Below are 25,000 nucleotides of genomic sequence, written 5' to 3'. Positions count from 1 at the left end.
CTGCCTTCATAAGAGGGCACTACATGCCATGCCGCGCCAGAATATAACCTTCTGTTGGCGTATTGTAAGCTCGTCTCCAGCTTTTTAGTTGCTATCTGTCCGGATCTTTGTTGTTGTGTCCTCCCTCACCCCGCAGTTCCCTGTGTGTATCCCCGGGTCAACCTGTGCGTCTTGTGCTCCTGGATCTTCCCTGCCTCCCTCGAGCTTCCTGGTTCTCGACTCCTCGCTTGCCCCCAGACTACGACAACTCGCTCCTGCCTCTCGACCCCGCTTCCGCCCCTGGACAACCCTGCTTCCCTTGCCTTTGTCGGACAGCACCACTCCTCTAAACACGCATCTCCAACATTTACGGTAAAACCCTCTAGTTAAATACTACACATCGTCTGTCATCCATTTCCTTTTGGATTATGTCACATACTCCATTTTCCTTAAACATATTAGTTTTGAGTTCATTATTATATATATAATATTGTGTGTGTATATATATGTATACTGTATATAATAAAATACATAGAACTATACCGCCCTCTTGTGGAACTGTGTCGTCATCTCCCCTTAGTAAACATAACACATACATGGCGGATAATAACTGATAGTCTGCTTTGCCTGTCCAAATGCATTCGCTGTTTTTTGTAGTTTTCCCTTGTCTTCCCTCGACGGCCAGGTAATACAAAGCACATGCAACCTCTTTTATCACATCCATGGGAGCTCACATTCTCGTTGTCTCTCCTTCTACTAATGGACAAAGTTTTTCGATAAGTAGAATCACAGCTGATATTCGAAAGTTCTCTTGCCATCTGAAAAGTGTTGAAATCGCTACGGTATTCATCTGTGATTTCCACAAGTGTATTTACGTGTAGAAGAAGGAGAAACACGGGCATGTCTGGATGACTCGCCTTCGTATTTCCAGTGGTTAGCTCCGAGTTACGAAACGGCTTTATTATGAAGCTGGCTGTGACGCGGTCTTTCTGACATCACATCCTGTGTGGGGCGCGGTCTTTCTGGTGTCACTTCCTCTCGGAACTCAGGTTTTAAACAATCAATGAGTCCACACAAGGCTAAGTGCTGGAGATTCAAGAAATACACGGCACACTTAGCCGTATAAAAATGTGTCCGAGGAGGAGGACCTTAAACGCTGGTTCAAACCGGGCTTAGGTTAAATAATTATTCGTTTAAGGTGTTAAATGACTGATTGTATACATGGCCTCAGAATCCTCTGACTCTAAGGCCGATGTGTTGATTAAAACGTTGTATTATGGATTTGGTAATTCTGCACCCTTTAACCTCAACATTACTTCACATGTCTCCCATCAACCATTTTTCCCCTGTGTAATGATCCATGCAACTTGTAATTTGCATCCATACGTCAAATATCGTCACGTTACAATAGCATTCAGCTTGTGATGACTGGGTGTCTCTGTTTACACTAGAGTCACATTAGCAAATATACATTATATGTATTTAATTATCTTGAGGGAACTCCCCTGAAGGAATCAATAAAGTACTATTTATCTATCTACAACTAATACTGTAGTACACTCGATTCCGCAGAATGCGCTGTTATGAACACACAATGTCAAGCCATATGAGAACCGGGACGGTATTCGAAAACGTGGTCAAAATGTTGATGACAATTTTTGTCACAGGCCAAAATCATACAAAAAGTGGGCTGTATTCTGTATTGATTTGCATTATACAAACCCCGTTTCCATATGAGTTGGGAAATTGTGTTAGATGTAAATATAAACGGAATACAGTGATTTGCAAATCCTTTTGAACCCATATTCAATTGAATGCACTACAAAGACAATATATTTGATGTTGAAAATCATAAACTTTATATTTTTTTGCAAATAATAATTAACTTAGAATTTCATGGCTGCAACATGTGCCAAAGTAGTTGGGAAAGGGCATGGTCACTACTGTGTTACATCACCTTTTCTTTTAACAACACTCAATAAACATTTGGGAACTGAGGAAACTAATTGTTGAACCTTTGAAAGTGGAATTCTTTCCCATTCTTGTTTTATGTAGAGCTTCAGTCATTCAACAGTCGGTGGTCTCCGCTGTCGTATTTTATGCTTCATAATGCGCCACACATTTTTGATGGGAGACAGGTCTGGACTGCAGGCGGGCCAGGAAAGTAACCACATTCTTTTTTTTACAAAGCCACGCTGTTGTAACACGTGCTGAATGCGGCTTGGCATTGTCTTGCTGAAATAAGCAGGGGCGTCCATGAAAAAGACGGCGCTTAGATGGCAGCTTATGTTGTTCCAAAACCTGTACGTACCTTTCAGCATTAATGGTGCCTTCACAGATGTGTATGTTACCCATGCCTTGGGCACTAATGCCCCCCCATACCATCACAGATACTGGCATTTGGACTTCGCGTCGACAACAGTCTAGATGGTTCGCTTCCCCTTTGGTCCAGATGAAACGATGTCGAATATTTCCAAAACCAATTTGAAATGTGGACTCGTCAGACCACAGAACACTTTTGCACTTTGCATCAGTCCATCTTAGATGATCTCGGGCCCAGAGAAGCCGGCGGCGTTTTCTGGATGTTGTTGATGAATGGCTTTGGCTTTGCATAGTAGAGGTTTAACTTGCACTTACAGATGTAGCGACAAACTGTATTTAGTGACAGTGGTTTTCTGAAGTGTTCCTGAGCCGATGTGGTGATATCCTTTAGAGATTGATGTCGGTTTTTGATACAGTGCCGTCTGATGGTTCGAAGGTCACGGTCATGCCGCTTACGTGGAGTGATTTCTCCAGATTCTCTGAACCTTTTGATGATATTATGGACCGTAGATGTTGAAATCCCAAAATTTTTTGCAATTACACTTTGAGAAACGTTCTTAAACTGTTTCACTATTTGCTCACGCAGTTGTGGACCAAGGGGTGTACTCACACCATCCTTTCTTGTGAAAGACTGAGCGTTTTTTGGAAAGCTGTTTTTATACCCAATCCTGGCACCCACCTATTCCCAATTAGCCTGCACACCTGTGGGATGTTCCAAATAAGTGTTTGATGAGCATTCCTCAACTTTATCAGTATTTATTTCCAGCTTTCCCAACTTCTTTGTCACATGCTGTTGGCATCAAATTCTAAAGTTAATGATTATTTGCAAACAAAAAATGTTTATCAGTTTGAACATCAAATATGTCTTTGTAGCATATTCAACTGAATATGGGTTGAAAAGGATTTGCAAATCATTGTTTTCCGTTTATATTTACATTTAAAACAATTTCCCAACTCATATGGAAATGGGGTTTGTATGCAGTAAGGTCAAAGCCTCATTTTGATTTGTGTGCGTTATTTTATGCGTTATTTTTTTAGTCTGTTTACACTCATATAACGTGTATCTGAACATGGCTACAAGGGAGAAAACAATTCAGAATTGGGTTGTGAACCCTGTGTGTACCAAAACTCTTGTTATTTAGCTATGACAGATTGAATGAGGACAAGAAACCTAATTGGTATTCTAAATCATGCTGGAGTTTGACATGTAATTTGTTCAATGTCTTGATACTGGTTATTAGACAACGTCATCTCCAGAATGAGACAGGCGACAGACTGGCACAGCAGGGAAAAGGAATCATGGTTGAGAAGCACACACACAAACACAGGCGTCCATCCACAAGCTTGTGTGCAAGCACAATGGAGATAGCCAGTCTATTTTAGGAAGCTGCATGTGTGTTTGTTCCTCATATAGGTACAAGTAAGTGAGGGACCAAGCAGCTCACTTATCACATCCTTAATTGCTGTGTGATATCCTATCCTGCCTGAATATCTCTCATGTCAACCTTCATCTATGCATTCATTCATTTATTAAGCAGCATGCAAATAGATAGCCACTGAATTATACATGGGGGCATTAGGCCTGACGTATGTACAAATGAGAGATGACAAAACGGGCTCTGGTTTGAACGAGTGCAAGGACCAGATGTAGAAATAATTACCTGCAAGGAATTGAAAAAGTCACAAGTGCTGCATATTTTAAGTGAAATAGCAATAAAGTGCTATCCTATCCTATCCTCTCCTAAAAACAAAATGTACAGTAGCTATGTGATGTAGACATAAGTGTATTTCCTCATCCTGTTGTATGCTGAGGAGAGTCTGCGCGCCATCTTGTCGCTATGCCAACCGCCAGCAGGGAAAAAAAATCTAGTCAGCCTTTGTGGACATGACAGATGAAAGAAAGCTAATATAATAGGTCCAGGCATCAAGAAGCAGAACCTACGTCTGTTGTAACAGAACCCGAGCAATGGGTGATATTACCACTTCCTGTAAGTCCGCGGGAGACCATGTTATTTGGTAGGCCAAGCGAATCAAATTAGCAATAAAAAGCCATTGAAGACGAGAGGAACCACACTAGTCCGTAATGTATAAGGCCAAGCTCGGCCTCCCATTGTGACAGTGATCTCAGCAGGTGCTGAAAACACTTATTCTTTCCAAAGTCTGCGGTTGGCTCCAGAAAGCCCTCAAATCATAACATAATCGAATACAATGTGCCATTTAATATGCCAAAGGAGCCTTTTGCTTTGATTGGTCTGACTATTAATTTAGCCACTTAGTAAATAAATAACTACATAGAGTAAACCAAGTATAAGGTTGATTAAACATGCTGTCTCTACAGATTATAATACGTATTTATAGAGACAAAGCAAATGGAGCAGATTTATCGCACCGTTAACAACGGCAAGGCGTTTCCAATTTGCTGCTGCATTATATGAGTATTTAAACAGCACTGTAATTGAAAATGAATAATGCAGTAATTTCCTCACGGCCTCGTAACAATACCTAACATCTGTGGGGCTTCAATGTTGTCGAACCAATTTAAGGGGGCACTATGCTAACGCAGCGTATGAAAGCCTGTGCATAATAGGGTAAAGGAGCAATTGTGTGTCTTTGTAACTGAGTTGAAGGCGTTGGTTGTGATGAATGTGTTGAAGCTCAGAACTGCAGGTAACACAGTGCAGGTGAGGATTTTGCAGTATGCACAGTTTGGGTGTCTCTGGGTGGAGCAGCAGCCAAGCAACATTGGCAGTGAAGTCTCAATAAGGCATAATATTGTACAGCCCTGGGGCCACAAAGTATGGCAATAGCCCTGCTATTGCTCGCTGAAACATATTCAGGGACTATGCATGAATGCACGGAAAGAATCCAAAAGGAGAACTTTGACCAAAAATATACGCCCCCAACAACTTTACAGAAAAATTACACAACTGTTTTTCATGAAACTTTGTGTATCGGTGGTGCTTGTGCTTGGCAAGTACTCATTACAGTTTTACCACATCGATATAAAAATTGTGATACGTTCTCTCATCGCTACTTGCTATCATTGAAACCTTTCTTTGCCAGTAGTTCATTCTCTTGATATGCAGACAACAGTATTTCCACCTTGGTGGACGTCTGCGCTCCACTGAGTGCCTTTCTATCTAAGCAATTCATCACTCCTCATTGCAACACATGCTGTCTTTACTTCAGTCAAAGCCCCTTTCATTGTTTTCTTAGGGACCAGGATTATGCAAAACATATTATTGTCTCCAAAAATGTGTGGAAAAGTTAGACATGGTTCAATGAAACTGATATTGATTAGATTTTAAGCCAACGTGGCAAATCCAAAATGTTTTCAGAAATAGGCTGATATATTATACATTCATCCATTTTCTCTACCTTATCCTGGGTCACAGGCAGCTCACTTTTGGGAAAGAAGTTGGGTTCACCCTCGACTGGTCGCCAGTCAATCACAATGCATAAATAGACAAACAGCAATGTGGAGTCTCCAATCACCTCACTCAACCTGAATGTTTTTGGACTGTGAGGTAATAGATTCATTTCTACAAACTAATGCTATTTTTGGCATAATTTCTGATTTGGTATGTCATAAATACTCATATGCAAAGACAATACCATTCATGCAGGTGAGCTGAAGCCTATCCCAGCAACGGGTTTCCAGTCATATAGTAAACAAGTTAATTTTGCCTACTGATCATAACTTTATAAACAAGATTTGTCTATAAAAGCCTGAAAGATAAAAATGTTTGTACATGACAAACCTGACCTTGTTTATAAAAGGTTTCCAGTCACCCACAGGCAAACAACCACTCAGACCCATGGATAATTTGGAATTTCGAAAGTTGTTATCTTTGACTTGCCACAGTGAGTAAGTTTCATGACTGATTTTTGGCATAGTTTTTACATTGGACGCTCTTCCTGACACAACACTGTACCAAGAACATACATTGATTGAAGTGGCAGATTTGTTTTTGTAGTGATTCCTCTGGGCATACACGCGCTGAGATGTTTGACATAATGGATCTGACATACAGTAATAACAATCTGACAATGGAACGACGTCCTATCCCATATTCAATCACAGGAAGAATGACTAATGTCAAAAAACTTCAGAAACAAAAAGCAGGAAACACTCTCCCGGGTCCACTTAACCACTTTACTACTCTCAATCATCTGAGTCTCTTTAGGAGAGTAGCTGTTTTACCTTCCATCATGTCCTCAATAGAAGCACCCTAGAAGTGGCAAGGTAATGAATAAATCATATATGCCCTCAGCGTTACTATCAGCACTCCATTAAGAGGAAAATTGCATTTGAGTAATAACTCTGGGTGCCAGTATTTTTGATGGCACTTGCATTGCCGTACTGATATAGAGAGTCCAATACTACCCAACAGTAGAATGAAGGTGACTCGAGTTGGAGTGTTAAGGAAAATCATTAGGGATGATCATTAGAGATTTCTCAAAATGTGCATATACAATATCACACATCTCTGTAGGTAACGCCGTGATTAGCAGGTCTGAACTCAAACCCATTAGCAAGTTGCTGTTCTTGCTAGACCCTAGACCAAGGGACATGATCAATCAGATGAAAAAAAAACAATTGGGGGAATGCCCCAATGGATGAAGCAATGAAGCACTGGCATCGTCCGTCAGTTCAAAAGTATTTGGACATTGGCGCAGACAGCTCCTCTTTCAATCAGTCTGATGAAGACACCATTTGACCATCAGATGGTAGAGTGGCTATCCAGAAACTTGAGGGCTCCTGGTACAAATCCAGCTTTCGCCATTCTAGTCACTGCTGTTGTGTGCTTGGGCAACACACTTTGTGCACCTTTCTCCCATTCCCACCTACAGTGGTAAATAAATGTGAAAACCTTTTTGGCGGTGTTCGGAGAGGCCGTAGGTGCAAATTGGCAGCTACATTTCTGTCAGTCTACCCCAGGGCAGCTGTGGTTACAAATATAGCTTACCACCATCAGTGTGTGAATGTATATTATTTTCCATGCGCTTTGAGTCAAGAGAAAAAAGTGCTATATCAATCAATCAATCAATGTTTATTTATATAGCCCCAAATCACAAATGTCTCAAAGGACTGCACAAATCATTACGACTACAACATCCTCGGAAGAACCCACAAAAGGGCAAGGAAAACTCACACCCAAAACTCACATAAATCTTATTAATTTTATAATTATTATTATTGTATTATTTCATTACCCCCAAACCATTAAACTTGGCGAGGGGGGACTCTTTATGAGAACCTCTCATAAGGAGTAATGTGTTTTAAAAAAGTCCTGTATTTACTGTATACAGTACATGAGAAAGGCCTGGAGAAACAGGAATTAGATAGATACATAGAAACCAGAATGTGATAATGCCAAAGACGATTCAGGGTTTGTATTCCTGCCACTCGCACACATATATTAGTGACCTGGGGAGATGCAGCCGCTTGAAAAAAATGTCTCGAAAAATGGGCAAATTAACAGAGAAATTAGGATAGGTTCCAGCCCCTCCCGTGACCCGGAGAGGGATAAGTGGTAGAATATGGAAGAATGGACGTCAATAAAGCAGAGTCATCAAACTGTCAAGCATCTAAGAAATGTGATGTCCTTTTTTCGGATAATCAATTGTAATCTCTGCAAACATGATTATTTTTTTACATGTCATTTTAATAATTTCTTGTCTTTGTGTCATAAAATATACAATTCCCAAAAGTGTCCTGACAAAGAGAGTTCAATCAATCAATCAATCAACCACTTCTGTATAGGGTTGTCTTATATTCTGATCACTTTGGTAAATTATTGAATTTGTTGAGATAGGCTCCAGCGCCCCCCGAGACCCTGAGGGATGGATGGATGGATGGATGGATGGATGTATGTATGGAAGGATGGATGGATGAATGGATGGATGTGTCAGTACTTCAAGTTTGAATCTTTTTTGATTGATTGATACTTTTATTAGTAGATTGCACAGTTCAGTACATATTCCGTACAATTGACCACTAAATGGTAACACCCGAATAAGTTTTTCAACTTGTTTAAGTCGGGGTCCACGTTAATCAATTCATGCCTAGAACGAAGAACCATGTGAGTGTTATCTCGTTACAGCCATTAAGTAATTTTTGTAAATTTTAAGCAGCTCTCAGACACTCAAATACTTATTTCCGAGGTCAAGTAAAAGCTTTTGACGCAACCAGCAGACTTCTAAAGGCAAGGACTTAACAGCTGCATAAAGTGTTGTGTAATGTCACCATTGGTGGTATCGGTGAAGAGAGAGCTGTTCATGTCTTCATCAAGTAAAAATAAAATATCCACTTTAAACAGAATATACCATCTGCATACTAAGACTTGTATTAAATAAGCAACACCGGAGAACACACTGTCTCCACTTCTTCACTTGATTGTCCTTATTTCCGGGGGTAATTTAACCATCTTGTCTGTTGTTCAATTATTTATTTGCAAATTTAACATTACTTAAAATCTGTTTTTGGACAATTTTATACTCTCAGCTGAGAGTCAAACCTCTGGCTAGGATGGATTTGCCATTCATCAACACTTGGGCCAATGGCAATTAGGGGCAAAAGCCTTATTCCCCACCCTAAACACTACAAGGCGTACAAAGCTGCGACACTCAACAAGATTTCTCGTGTTGCTTTAGAGCTTTTATCATGACAATGCCATTTTTTAAGGATATGCATATGCTTTTACATTATGTTAATATGTTTGTAGTATGTTAAGAGTGTGCTCGAGCTACCTCATAGGCCACCTAGACTTTGAAGGAGACAATCATTTCTAACCCCATCCAGCCAAAGAGCGGTAATGTGTGGTTTGTAGGTTCCAGCAAGCGCGTGCCAAATCCTTATTGCCAAGTACGGTGACACTTTAATGGGCCCCTTGCTTGGTGTCAGCAACACATTGAGAAAGTACTGCTGATGACATATTGTGCACGCCTACTTGAGCATTTAAGCAACGCGAAAAACCAATCATTAACTCGCCGAAGCGTCCCACAAAGTGAAGTGTCACCACCTGATTCCTGATTCCTTTGTCTAGTCTGAACATCCTACTTAGCTTCTTTGTGTGTCCATCGGAGCAGGATTTTCCTTACTGAAGCACAAGATGCATTTCGGAATCATTGATATGATAACATATTTTTTCAGATTGCCGCCGTTGTCAAATCTATGTCTAGTGATCAGTGTGGATGTTGTTAAGCATCCAAAATAAAGTAGTTATTCTCTAAATTATAGTGATAGGTACAATTGCAATCATAATGAACAAATCAGTCATTGGAGTTTATGACTAATGTGTGAATTAAAAAGGCCAAAACCTTCCAAAAAAGGAGGTGCTTGTAATATTTAAATGATGCCCCCTCGTGACACGTTTAGGCCAAGATAATGGCTCAACACTAATGGCCAGCCTGTAACCACTAACGATCTTGATAACAGAGGAAGTAAATGGCCGATTGAACACACTGGGGCTGCTGCTGGAGCTTCAGTACCTACACTAGTGTCTCGTCACTGTACCCATCCCCCTCTGCATGCTCCCGCTCATAGTGCGAAGTGACCTTTTTAGAAATATGCCTGTGACTGATGGATTGGAGGAGCACTGCAGGCGGTGCCATCAAAACCCAATGCCAGGAGGCTAAACCCCTTAAAAAGCAAAGGATTTCTTTAAGCGCCATTGAGGTCTCTTCTAGTTAGAGCTTGCGCGAGCGTTGCTATACGTCATGTCTGCAGCCTGTGGCTCGGAGGTAATTGGCTACTTCACACAATCTAAAGTGTATTACCCCTAATTCACACCCCTCCTGTTTTTAACAGCTGCCAATCCAGACGCAAACCCATTTGAGTCCCCAGGCACGAATGACAGGTTTCTCGATCATTTGCAAGAACATTTACCATTCATTGATGTCCTCCCAGCATGGAGCAACATCAAGAGAGGACTTCCTTTTAGAAAAGAACCCCAATGTTTCAGCATGAATATCATCAATCAATCAAATTTGATTTATATAACCCTTAACCACAAATGTCTCAAAGGGCTGATTATTATACAGTATACATCATGCGCGATTAATGTAAATAAGTATATATGAATGGTCAAAAGTAGTTATCCTTAGAAATGCATTTGAATGTTAAAACTTTATGTCACTGAACCAAAATGTTAAAGAAGGGAATACATCCAAGACAATTGACGATAATGTTTGTTAGCACGTTAAGTCAAATTGTAACAAAACTCAAAATATCATGCAAATACAGGACCTAAAATAGAACCTATTGGCAGTATTGGGGATGTCATAATGGTAACCCAACTAGAGGCTCGGTAAGCGCTTTAATGCAGGACATCAACATGACATTGTCACCAAATTATGTTTCTGATCTTACGTGACGATCTTGAAGTAAATTCAATGTTTCAGAACAGATACGTTTTATGCTAAAACACATAATAGAAAGCACACCATCCCGAGGTGCACTGTTGATATTTAGGTTATTCCCCTGTCCTGCTTGTCATTAAGAAGATACATAATTAGATCTATCCCTCCAACATTTTCAACTGCTTGTCCCTTCCTATCCGAGATATTACACTAATTTGCCATGTCACCTATAACACAAAGCTGAAATGCCAATGTTATTTTCTAACCCTAACCCTATATAATGTTATGATTGGTTTTGCACAAAATGTACCAAGTGCAAATGGCATCCTTCAATTTTCTACAGTACATGGTGGAAAACGTTTGGACACAGCTGCATAACACTCCCACTCGACAGTCTGTACTAAAAAAAATTCAAATCAGTCCAGCCACAGAAAATCACCTTATGCTCAGGTTCAATTAGTGAGTGCTCTGTTGTTTGTTTGTTTTTTATGGAGAGCCACAATCATTATGCTAATTGTTATGTTTACACAGCCTTGCTGCTTTTTATAAGTCAATCAGGAGCGTGCTTTATATGATGGATTATTTTTTTCCCCCAGTCTTTTCCTTTTCCTGCAGCCGCCTTCCTTTCTTCCAGCCTCCTGAGGGACAAAAGTCTAATCTGAGTGCAGACAGACTCACCATGCTGTGCCTCCCTCTGCTCCAGCTCCTGTCTGAGCTGCTGCCGCTGCTCCTTCATCCTGGCTAGCTCCTGGCTGCTTCCTGAGCTTAGACTGTGCAGCCTCTTGGCCAGAACCTCCAGTCTCTCTTGCTCCTGGTACATCGCTTTAATTTCAGCCTTCAGCTCCTTGGCACTGCTGAAGTCATTACCTGCATGGTGGTCCACCAGAGTAACATTATTGCATACAACTCTCACCTCTAACGAGTGACTTAAACATGAATGGTGCAATTAAGTACATCTAATACTATTGGTAATGGCTAATGGAGAAATTAATCCATAAAAGTGGAACGCTCACAGACAACTAATATGGATACAGAGTTAACATCAATAGATGGTAAACAGTATGCAGCTTTAGTGTTTTTGGATCTAACAATAGCAATTGAAACAATTAATCGCAACATCTTAATGAACTAATTACAACAGTACAGCATCAGAGGGTTGTTCTTAAACGAAGTAAGAAGCTACTTAACCAACAGCGAGCAATACGACAAGCTAGGGGAACTCACTGGGACCAAAAATCATTAAATTTCTATATAAACATTTATAAAGCTACAAGGGACTTAAAGTTAGTATGATTTACAGATGACAGGACAGCATTTTGTTCAGGGGAGAGCACATAATCTAACAGAAATAATGAATAACAAAAACAGAGTGTGTGTGAATATCAGTTGTGTCACGAACACGCAACGCTGCAATGGTTGTCATCTCTGGAAGCGCAGACTTGATGAGGCGATGTGCAGGTAAGAGTCTTTTAATCATAGCAGACCAGTAGTGCATCAGAGAAGTGCACACAAGCATAAGCAAGCAGTTTGCAAAAGTCACAGTTACACTGGCAAATATAGCATATCACTCTTGCAACACAATGCCCCTTAACAACTTTGCAGTAACTAAGACAATCCTCCAGGCCTGACTGCAGGGAAGGCTGACAGAGAATGAAGCCTGATTGGCAACCACACCCAGGGACAGGTGAAGATAACAGCGCTCTGGGAGACTGACAGGAAATGCAACCAGATAAAAAAAACGCTGACCCGGAAATAAACACAGAACATGGGAATACCCAAGAATATGTCAGACGTGACAGGCCGAGCTCAAATGCTAATTTCCTCATTATGTGAATCACAACCTACTTAATTATTCATTTATGTGAACTGTATTATATATTTATTTAATTTGTCTTACAACTTGAACACAGGAAGTGAACACACAAATGTGTTAGAAATTGCTATGTAATGGAAAAGTGGTAGGATTAAATAAGCTTTGGTTTGTTCTACTCTTTTTCAGGCATGTTGTGATGAGAAATTAGAATTAAATTAAATTAAAATGTGCCATTTTGTAACCATATGCATGCTTGAAATAAATTAATAACTTAACTAAGACTAGCAAGCCTAGCATTTTCTTGCATTTACTATCCTGCCAGGAAAGAGCCAAATGGCTTCACTGGGGTAATTTACAACTTATTGGGAACTTTGTTATGGACAAAACCCAACACTAGTGAAGTTAAAAAAATCGTAAATAAAAACAGTTCAGTTCCATTCGGCGGTCCCTGAACTAATGGTGTTTATTGGCATCCTCCTCCTGTGGGGGATTGTCCACCTTCCGTCACTGCATGACGCATGGTCAGCAAAACTGGGAGTGCCCCTGATCAACAGGATAATGGCTCGAAACCGCTTCAAGGACATCATGAAAAACACCTACGCTTTGATGACAAGGACAAACACGACTGACTGGTTTAATGCAGTCTCTGATGTTTGGGGGTCTTTTGATGCCAATTGCATCAATTCTTACAACCCGGCAGGGTTTTAGAAAAAGTTGCTCATCATTGATGAGCAACTTTTTCAACTAAGACTCGCTGCTGTTTCCTGCAGTACATTGCAACAAAACCTGACAAGTTTGGCATTAAGTTCTGGGTACCATGTGTCCTGAAATCCAAGTATGTGTGCAACATCAACCCATATCCCGGCAAAGCTTATGGAGCTGTTTATGGACAAAGGAAGAACAGTTACCACTGGGGATGATGTTCGAAACTGGTTCTCCTGGTTGTTCGATAAAAAAAGAACCGATTCTATGGACTCGAATGCCTTTTTGAGAACCGGTTCCGTTATCGAGGCCACTATAGTAAAAAAAATAAAATTAAAATAAAATAAAAAAAGAGTGTTATTTTTATTCGAATCCCTGGGAACGAATTCCGTCCCACAGTAAATGCCCTGTGGAACATCACAGGAAATGACGTAGCTCAGTCATTAGGTGGTAGATACAGAAAGCAGCAACAACAATGGTCCGGAAAAAAACACCTCAAGGCATGGCTTCATTTTACAAAAAAATACGACGAGGAAACAACAATATGCAATTATTGCCAGATTTCGCTCTCATGGAAGGGGGAAGAACTACAAGCATGTTAAAACACGTTCAGGCCCCACATAACCTGAACGTTCGAGAACCGTGGCGTGTCTTCGACAAGCGGAGAAGCAGCGATAGATGACGAAGCACGCCCCTCTTCCTCTGCTTCATCCTGCAGTCCCAGTTCCAGTGGTAGTGTCGGTGAGGACCTAACTTCAACTGTTGCCGGTTAATTTCCATATTTGCTCACTTGTAGCCTTTATGCTAAAATAAGGTTACCTCTTATATCAACCAGGACTGCAGTAATGTTAGCTAGTCTAAAGTTACCTAAGCATAGGCAGTGGCCAACGGTAACGTTAACATTAGCCTTTTTGTATACATTAACAGTATCTTGTAGCCTACACCACTCCAGAGTTTGCAGCTCTGTCTAATAAACTAGTGCTTTCTTTCTTTAGTTTATTTTGTACATGAACACACTTACAGCATAACACATCACAGTTTCACATCATTACACTTTACATCATGTCCGAAAAGGAGTAGGAAGAAGTAAAGCTTACTTAATTGTTGTGTACTTAATAGTAAGTACACAACAATCCTCTAAATCCTATACAGAGAAACACACCGCAGCCAATTTAATATTCCAAAATAATTTAAACTGATTGCCGTCGGATGTCGTGTTTCTACCTCGGCACGTTGTTTTTTGGAAAATAGGCTAAATATTGCCGTCCAATTTGTTCTGATTACATTGCTGATCATATGAAGCTGAGATATGGGTATAAACTAAAACAATTACTATTATGACAGGGAATCACGCCAGTTTTAAGCATTAGAGTAAATAAAAATGAATGCCTGCAGATGGTCTCTTGCCATTAAAATGGCTGTCTGGTTTTTGTATTGTTGGTCTGTCACTGCCCTTCAGCTCCCACATCAGAATGAAGAATGACTTTCTGAAGTTGGTGAACTAATTGCAAAAAGTGTTTCACGATCCTGGTTAGGTAAAATATTTTTGGACTCCATTAATATTTTTGTATGTTGTATAATTCCTGTTATTGATAGGTTTGATAATGTTAAAGTGCCAGAATAATGAAAAAACAAGTGGATTTTATATGCTGAATTGTGTTTCATTGTATCTGTTAAACCATATCCCACTGTATTTCCAATCTGCAAAGTATGTGAGAATACCGCATACACATCCACCTTTTGAATAACCCGCTCCGAATGTGTTTAGCAATTTCCGTTGATTCGGGGTCAAATGACCTCACAAAGGGGGGAAGACTTCTACACTCTGACCATACTAGCAGGTCAGTGATACTAGAAATACGCAAAAATTGGAAAGATACATGCTGATACATTCACAATCTCTATGTAAGAAAATAACACATGCCGTATTTTCCGGACGTCAGAGTGCACCGGTAAATTAGGATGGATTTAGAAGTAGAGTTGTCAAAAAAACGACGACAAATTGCATATGGCATGAACAGAATACTGAAAAAGTAGCAAAAAGTCAGACTAGCTTCATGTCTTTTCTTGTAAAGGACGGTTTTACTCAAAGGACGGCGTGGCGCAGTGGAAAAGTGGCTGTGCGCAACCCGAAGGTCCCCGGTTCAATCCCCACCTAGTACCAACCTTGTCGCGTCCGTTGTGTCCTGAGCAAGACACTTTACCCTTGCTCCTGATGGGTGCTGGTTAGCGCCTTGCATGGCAGCTCCCTCCATCAGTGTGTGAACGTGTGTGTGAATGGGTAAATGTGGAAGTAGTGTCAAAGCGCTTTGAGTACCTTGAAGGTAGAAAAGCGCTATACAAGTACAACCCATTTATTTATCATTTATAATCCTACCCCTTTCCCACTTCAGAGCGTTGAGGAATATATACATCATTTACTGACCTTTTTATAATAAAATAACATCTGTGAATTAGTATATACAACAGTTTTGTAATATGTAATTAATTAATTCAGTCATTAAAGGCCTACTGAAACCCACTACTACCGACCACCCAGTCTGATAGTTTATATATCAATGATGAAATCTTAACATTGCAACACATGCCAATACGGCCTTTTTAGTTTACTAAATTGCAATTTTAAATTTCCCGCAAAGTATCCTGTTGAAAACGTCGCGGAATGCTGATGCTTATGATGACGTGTGCGTGTGACATCACCGGTTGTAGCGGACATGTTCTTCCAGCCCGATCCCAGCTATAAGTAGTCTGCTTTAATCGGATAATTACACAGTATTCTGGACATCTGTGTTGCTGAATCTTTTGCAATCTGTTAAATTCATAATGGAGAAGTCAAAAAAGAAAGATGTAGGTGGGAAGCGGTGTATTGCAGGTAACCTTAGCAACACAACACAGCCGGTGTTTCCTTGCTTACATTCCCGAAGGTGAAGCTTTACTATGGAACAGAGCGGTCAAGCGAACATGGTTCCTGACCACATGTCAACCAGCAGGTTTCGGTGAGAAAATTGTGGTAATAAGTTGGCTCTTATCGGAGACATGAGCGGAGCTTGCGTCGTCCTGCAGCTGCGGACTATTACCTCCTCCCACCGGAGACACTGGCGGTCACCACACCCGTGGCCACACCCCTCCGACTTTCAGGTACCATATAATCTCACTTTTTTTTCCAGAATTATCCTCAAAAATGTCTCTAATAACATCTGAATCGCTCCCACTGCCCTCGCCTTTTTTTTTTTTTTTTCCTAGTCCTTCACTCCCACTATCCTCATCCACGAATCTTTCTTCCTCGCTCAAATTAATGGGGAAATCGTTGCTTTCTCGGTCCGAATCGCCCTCAATGCTGGTGGCTATTATTGTAAACAATGTGAGGATGTGAGGAGCTCCACAAACCGTGACGTCACGCGCACATCGTCTGCTACTTCCGGTACAGGCAAGGCTTTTTTATCAGCGACCAAAAGTTGCAAACTTTATCGTCGATGTTCTCTACTAAATCCTTTCTGCAAAAATATGGCAATATTGCGAAATGATCAAGTATGACACATAGAATGGACCTGCTATCCCCGTTTGAATAAGAAAATCTCATTTCAGTAGGCCTTTAATATACTGAGATGAAGAATACCTTATTTTCAATAAGGGTGAAAGTATTTCTCATAATTCTTCTTTGTACTTTGTAAGCACTATTAATTTGAACAACCTCTTAAAGTGGATCATATCAGTACAATGTTTAACTTCATTACTTATTCCATTCCATCATTTATCTCCACATACTCATATGCTAAAGACTTAACAACAGACACCCTAGTATTCACATTCAGCTAATTTCCCCCCTAATTCTATGCTATGTCTGTCCCTCATTTTCCATCCAGGACAAGGATGTGCAATCATTCCTGGAGGAGGCCACACTGATGGACCCCAGAAGGTTTAGATATCTATGTGTCCAAGCTAGTTCCACGCCAAGTGAACGTGTTTTTTGCACCGCTGGCGACACGATTAGCGAAGAGAGGGTCAGACTTGATCCTGAAAAGGCGGACATGCTAATTTTTTTGGAAGAAGAATTGATTGATGACTGTGGCATTCTTAGTGTAATAGTGTGTTTAGTTAGTAAATACCAATAGCAGCAGAAGTGCACTTTTCTGAGAGCTGTATTATTTTCAGTTTTGTGCCCAAGGGACTGATTTTATTTAACACTATTATTATTTATACACTTACAGTGATCACAGAGACAGGTTATTTTTGTTTCACTGTATATATTAGTTTTTTAAGAAAAATCCCACTTAATATACTTTGGGTAACAGTCAATATTTATTTATTTAATTTCTTTAGGGGGGTAACAACAGTAATTTATTTATTTTATTATTATTTTTCTTATAAAATAAAAGTGAGCTTCAGTTAAACTAAATATTGTTTTTTTTTTCCCATATACAACAACCTCTGGATTCGATAAGAGAATCGATAAGGAATCGGTTCAATAAGAGGATTCGATAATGGACTCAAACTCGATATTTTCTTATCAAACATCATCCTTAGTTACCACAGACAAATGTTTTACTTCATTGTCTTTAGCGCACCGACTGCTCTGCCAGAAAACCACCCTTCTTGGTATAATCAATAAGATTTGCCGGGAGCTTCCAGATTCCGCGAGGAATTCAGCACATAAGTGTTTTTAACCTGTGATGCCACACTGACTGTTTATGCGCCCAAACAGAGGAAAACTGTCTACATCCTCAGTAGCATGCACAGATTGGTGGATACTAAGGATACCCGAGAACAAGCCCAAAACAGTCCCTGACTACAACAGCCTGAAATGCGGTGTGGATGTTATGGACCAGCGAGCTTGCACAGTCTCATATGGCAGCCAAGGAGACGAATAAGGAAAACTTTCTGCAACAACCACCCACACTTGATACAGGGAAAAAAAAACATTGTGTTGTGTTTATTGTAACAAGTTCAAATGTGGCAAATGCAAAAAGGAGATGTTGTGGCAGTGCCAAGTGCGATCTGGCAAACTCAAAGCAATACATTTCACAAAGATGCAAACATAAATTGACCTCTTACTAGAACTACCCACTACTTTCTGTTGTGATCACAAAAGTGGAAATGTCATTACTATTTGTTGAACACATAATGAAATTATAATTTTATACATTAACATTATATACATTAGGTGAAAACTATACAATTTTTACACTATATACATTATAAAAAAATGTACACATGTTGTATTGCAACATGTGCAACCTCACTCGTGTTACTTTACAATACAACTATTTGCAGTGGCAGGCCGTGCGTTTCTCACCTTGGCCTTCAGTGACGTCCTACTTATTACGACTTCACTTCTCAAATTACGTAATTTATGTCACGACATGGACACGGCCTGGATTTGCCGTGCGCAGAGGACGCGTGAGCAGGGTGCAATTGCACAGGCGCGTACCTTAGAGGGAACATTGGGCTGGACATACTATACAGAAACACACTTGCACACTACTGGGCATTGAATCCCAGGGTCGACTTTTCGGCGCATTTAACATTCAATAAACTCGCAATTAAAACATACCGTATCTTAGGTGGTACTGTCAAAATTAAAAGAATTGTATAAAACAAAAGAAACATGAAAAAGTTAAGAAATAAAATATTTGAACTCACAATTTGTAGAACCCATTTGATGCCGTATAAGCCAGTGCTACCGTCATAGTCGGTAGTTGGTCATAGTCGGCTGATTCGTGTGAAAGTCACGGGCAAACCATTTCACCGCCGGAATAGCTTCTGTTGTCTGCTGACCTCGTCTCAGAGGATGTAGTTTGTCTTAAGTATCATTCTTGAAAATGGCCTTGCAAATATATATCTGCAACCTAATCAACATGTGTCTCTCCTTTGTGAGTACCGGTGAGTTTTCTGTGGCTTTTTATGGGTCGTATGGCTCCGGTGCCACTTCCTGTTTTTGCAACTTGTGATTGGACACTCACTTGGGACTCCCAAATCCAGCTAAAAGACCTTACTGACAACAACTCATGTTCTGATTGGGTATCTCGATTGTCAATCAACTCTATGTGTCCGTTCACTTGCAGTGCACAGATGCCTGCATTGTTGATTTTGAAGGCCCCGGGCAGATTTCGTACAGCATGGAAACATAAAGTAGCTTAATTTTGATTGGATACAAACTAAAACTAAAAACAACAGTGCTGGAAGGAGCATAATATGACAGGAAGAAAATATGAATATATTTATATATTTAGGGAAAGTAAATTAAAATGTACTTTTATCTTTAACTATGTTCATGATTTATTGTTATGTTAAGCCAGCAGAGAAGGCCTTGCTGGCCCTGACAGTACACCACTGAATATTTGTGTAGCTCCTGTATGGGAAGACACAAAGCAGGTTGTACTTCCTCAGGAGACTGAGACTAATGGCCTTACTCACATTACAATGGACACAAGCTGAACAGTACACACTCGCCATTTGGCACCACCTTGGGCATGGAAGGTAGAAGTGCCAAATTGCACCTCTCTGGAGGTTCAAGTGTTAACGTTGAATGCAATCCTTTTCAGCTGGTTGTTTAGGGAAGTGTGTAGGTCACTTTTATTTGTGCATCAGAATAAGAATGAGATAAGTTTTTATTGCCATTGTTTGAGAACAGGTTCACAAACTAGGAATTTTACCTGGCGCAATCGTGCAACATAAAAGACATTTAACACAGAATAGAATAACATGAGCTGTAATTGAGCTATCTGATCTTGGTATGTGGTTTGTGGGAGGAATGTCTCATAGACACAAAAGCAAAAAAGCGATCCACATATGCAAATTCACTACAAATACAAATACAAAATCAAGCATATTTATATTCAAAACTCAAATATATTTACAAATACACGTTTATTTATATAAATTCTTGATTTATTTTAAATGTAATATTTGTATTTGTATATTTAATCATATTGATGTATATACTGTAAGTTGATGTGGGACAATTCTACTTCCATAGGAACATGCCTATTTGTAATACAAATTTGGGTAAACATTTTTGATTTAATGACTTCACGCCTTTCACGGGCAGTTGACTTTTTATGTTTACTGTAAAATAAGAACACAGAAGATGTAATGTGGAATCACCTGAGATGGCAGCCAGTTTGGCTTCATGCAGAGCTAAGAGCTGTGTCTCAACCTCACTGACTTTCCTCCTCAGACTGCTGCCCAGCTTCTGACTCATGACCACCTAGAGACAGAAAAGGCATGGTGAAAAGCGAGAGGACATGCACCGCGAGGTGAGCAGTATTACTAAACAACACATGGATGCCGGATGCATGGCCCAATTACAGCTCTCTTTTCATTTTTTAACTCTTTCGCAAATAATTATTTGCCTGCTTCTGCACAGCCGTGCAAAAGGCTGATGTTTTACATGTTTCTAACCTTTAAAAAGACAAAGACTTATCCTGCTTTCATGTGGAAGTGTGAAAATGTGAAATCTCCATAAAAGATGCCATTAGAATGTCAGCGAAGAAAAAGGCAGTGAATGTCAGGGTCCTGATGGGGATGCATCACCTCAGCTTTTGCAGGAGCTGATGGCTGCTGATAAAGCCTGTCTGGCCCACATCTGCCCTTTTAACTTCTGTTTCATACACTGTATTCACTTTGAAGGACAGCCAGATACAATTCCCGTGACGCACCTCTCATCTTTTGAGGAACTATATTCATTGCTCAAAAGGACGTGGAGCTGGATTCGCTGTCATGTTTTCTTTTTGAGCCTGACACAGGATAGTGCAACACTTTAAAAAGGTTGTCAAATAAGTTTTTCAAATAGGTAGCACATCTCTGGGTGGGGAAGTCTTCTTCACACAGAAATAGAAAAATCTGTCAGGGTTGCATAATTCTATTTAAAGCATTACATGGACTGGAATCTACTTGAAGGAATTGTATAACACTTGGGATTTCCCAACATCAAAAGTAAAATGCTTTTGAATCACTAATTAATCCTTTATGTGTATTCCTTTTCACATGGTCAACATCAGATTTTTCATTTGTAGGTAACAAAATACAGCTTTGGAAAAAGGCTTTATTTGGGGACGTTAAAAATGTCTTCTAAGGTGCAGTTGCAATACCGCCAACCATTTTAATGACAAGTTTGTCGAAAGTACAGTGACAATCAAATGGTCTTTATAGAGCTCTCCACCCCCGTTTCGCCTTCAATCTTTTGCTTGTCTGCACATTGAGTGTATAGACCAATCACCACGCAGTAGAAAATTCTAACCTATGAAACTCATCTTGGGAAGAATGCAAGGTGACTGTAAAGTCAAAAGCAATGCTCAAATAGTAGATAAATATGTGATAAGATATAACATCCACAAACAATGAATGTGGCATGTACACACCCTGTTTCCATATGAGTTGGGAAATTGTGTTAGATCATGTAAATATAAGTTAAAGTAAGTTAGGTTAAAGTACCAATGATTGTCACACACACATTAGGTGTGGCGAAATGTGTCCTCTGCATTTGACCCATCCCCTTGTTCACCCCCTGGGAGGTGAGGGGAGCAGTGGGCAGCAGTGGTGCCGCGCCCAGGAATCATTTGGGGTGATTTAACCCCCCATTCCAACCCCTTGATGCCTAGTGCCAAGCAGGGAGGTGACGGGTCCCATTTTTATAGTCTTTGGTATGACTCGGCCGGGGTTTGAACTCCCAACCTACCGATCTCAGGGCGGACACTCTAACCATATATAATGTAATAACAAACAGGTTCTTAACAATGTGTAATATGTACAGTACAATATTTACAGGTAATTTTAAGCATTACCGGAACTTATTTCTTCATCGCATTTATTTCCGTTCCCATAGCAACGTACTTCCGATTTCCGGCAACAAGTGTTTGTTCTTACTTTGGGAAAAATATGCTTGTTTGTTCTAATCATTGTAGACTTGGTAACAGACAATGAAGATAGTTATTTTTGGACAAATTATGATTTACAACCTTATCTTTTTGAACCTGAATTTGCGGAGGATGAACTGCTGCTTATAGAAGCGAGCACAAAGAGTGAAACATTTAAGCAGACGGAAGCCCACAGAGTGAGGTCGGCGTGACTTGACGCTGCAAATGTAGAACTTGAAGCCAAGCTGTTAGACATAAATGAAGTGCTTAACCAAAATAAACCGAAACGTTCCCGGCCAGTTGGACCAAACGCACAACTGTCCATTGAGTGAGTCACTATAATATTGATCACCAAAAATGCAGTGCGTCATGATTTTTATACAACTACTGTAGATATTCTGTCGAGCTAACAGTGTACAAACCAAACATGAAATGTGGGCTCATACTTTACAGATAATGTAATATGATTGTTTGTGTTTTTTAGTCAGTAAAGATTGGTGTCTTATCGCAGCGGTTCTTAACCTTTTTATCCTTGGGGCCCAACTTTTCCACTAGAGAAGGGCCCAAGCACCACTCAGATATTAACTGGATAACCCTTGCCAAATGATAGGAGATCATGTGTTAATCAAAAAGATTATTATCAAGTCTTAGTTTAGACTGTTTACAAAAATAAGTACTAATCAAATACACTGCAAAACAAGGGACATTAATAAGCAATTACGCAGTTCTAAAATAAAATTAAAACATAACAAAATTAATAATAAAATTGAAGTGCAAAAGTAAATACAGCTTCACCACTTTGTTCATAAGTTTTGCGCTTAAACTTCTCAATTCTGATTGCTTGAGATTGTCATTACTGACACAAGTGGTGGAAAAGTGCATTACAACTAAGTGCTGCTGCAACTCATACAGACCACAGTTAAAAAACAGATATTTTTCTTAGGAGGCCCTCACGGGCCAACAATGGGCCTCGGCCTTATGAACCTATCACTTTGTGTTGTGCCTTATAAACTCAAAATAGATTCAGCTGCTAACGTAGTAGCTAGCCAACCTCTTGCCGTAGCTAGCTTACCGCTAATGCCGTAGCATGCTATCGCAAGGCGATGTGTTACTATGAAAGAAAAATAGTTCCTCAGTGTTCGCTTTTACAATAACAAAGTCGCTACAGCTTGGTTAATATACAAGACAGCCTGAAGACAGAGCTTCTCACCCTAGTCAGTTAAAAAATAATCTGTTAATGTGTTAATATAGTGTCAAAATGAAAAAAAAAATAACTGTACAGTCTCCAACAAAAGGAAACCAACCGGGAAAGAAAAACAGGGTTTTTAAGGTGGGATAAACACAAAAGTACATAAAAACGTGCAAAAGATTAACTTAGTTGATCCCTTCCCTGATGATTTTACTTGACTGTATTTAAAATAATATTTGCATAATTCACCATGCTTTATTGAGTTTGCTGGTTCAGCACAGTCTACGTTGGCTTGTCCATAATATTGCAGATGCATGTTCCTTTCTCATGACACTTTCTCTTTCATATCTTTAGGGTCCACCTGCCTCCATAACAGCCACTTCAAGCAACATTTTAAGTCTAAAAATGATACAGACAAACCAACAACTACAGTCGATACTTTGACTAAAAAATTTTAAAAATAGTGTTTTGCATAACAAGAAAGAGGCTGTACTGTGGCAGCGTCTTGTTGCATTATTCACCAGGATACATTCAGATCTCCTGCTGATTCTGACCCTTCCAAAACAACAGTGCAGAGTTCACAGTCTCATCAAATAGAAATAAGCACATGAATATAAACACTAACATCTAGCATGCAGATGTAGCAAGCAGATGCTGATGCGCAGCACATACTTTCAATTTGATGTCACGACTTATTAGAAATCTATACACATTCACTCTGAAATCCGGATTTTTACAATTTAAAAATGGTGCCTTACTTTGGCTGTAGCTTCCTTGATGGATAGAGTCAATGCCTGCTCTTGTTCTTGGAGTCTACAAAAGGAAATAGACAGGTTATTTTCCAAAAGTATACCGCATAGTTGGCTGTTTCTTTTTGTTTTTTATTCATCCCTAAATATAGAAGTCAACACCCCAGTTTAGTCTGGAATGCTCTCAGCGGAATATTAATTTCTGACTCATGACAACAATTTGGTTCCTCTTTAAGGTCATCATAAAAGTTTTACCAAGCAGTTATTGCTGTACACACTTGAGTTTTACATTCTTCTGCCATGAACAGTATACAACGGTTATTCTCAAACTTTGGTATGTGTACTACTATTGGTACGCAGGCTCTCTGTAGTGTTAAAGCAAATAATAATTTAATTACAGTAGAGTTTTTATTTTCCTATATTTAAACTGTGTTACTGTTTAAACTGTGTGTAATCGTACGATGGCCAAAAATAATAAATACACTTTTTTTTTTAAACTGTCGGCCTTATTTCAAATGAATACTTTTTATTTTCAATGAATACTTAGGCCTACTACGCTACAGTATTTCAATGATGGTCATTTATAGTGCTGTCATTTGGCAGCACTATGAATTAGTGCTGTCAAATGACAAAATGCTGTAATCAGAATAATCACAGGGTTGTTGTTGAATAATTCTAATAAATCACAACTACATATAACTCCTTTTTAAGCTATTGTGTTTATTTTTGCTTGAGCAAAGCAACCCAAGTAAGAACATAAACGCACTTAACGTGTTTACTAAACACCTTTATCAACATGTTGATGTGAACAAAAAAAACGTTATATTTTTCAAAACAAACATTTTTCCAAACTAATGTTACAATTTTTGTGGTATTATTGAGGTATTTAAGATGGAAGTGCTTCAGTAGAAAGAAATCTTGAGTGTACATAATTCCTAATGTTAGTGACTGTTCAATCAACTTTTCCTTTTACTTAAAATTCCAATTGAGAGAGTCAACATGCTTTTGAGTGTCTTCTACTTTGACT

General features: G+C 39.6%; 1 protein-coding gene across 10 annotated transcripts in view; it reads right to left on the bottom strand.

The window, feature by feature from the left end:
- The window catches only part of disc1 (DISC1 scaffold protein), a 119,057-nt gene that overhangs the window by 62,359 nt on the left and 31,698 nt on the right, over window positions 1–25,000 (bottom strand). For all 10 annotated transcript variants that reach the window (XR_009808113.1, XR_009808112.1, XR_009808114.1 and 7 more), the window contains exons 7-9: window positions 23,983–24,037; window positions 20,285–20,387; window positions 11,344–11,532 (exon numbers count right to left, since the gene is read on the bottom strand). Coding sequence is in view for 6 of the 10 variants with exons in the window: in XM_061910653.1 (XP_061766637.1) it covers window positions 11,344–11,532; window positions 20,285–20,387; window positions 23,983–24,037 (347 nt within the window). In the remaining 4 variants the exon portion in view is untranslated. The remainder of the gene's footprint in view (window positions 1–11,343; window positions 11,533–20,284; window positions 20,388–23,982; window positions 24,038–25,000) is intronic.

This window comes from Nerophis ophidion, linkage group LG09 (assembly GCF_033978795.1).
Source record: "Nerophis ophidion isolate RoL-2023_Sa linkage group LG09, RoL_Noph_v1.0, whole genome shotgun sequence".
Taxonomy (NCBI): Eukaryota; Metazoa; Chordata; class Actinopteri; order Syngnathiformes; family Syngnathidae; genus Nerophis; species Nerophis ophidion.
Note: the sequence above shows the minus strand (reverse complement) of the source record. Positions and strands in the feature narration are given on the sequence as shown.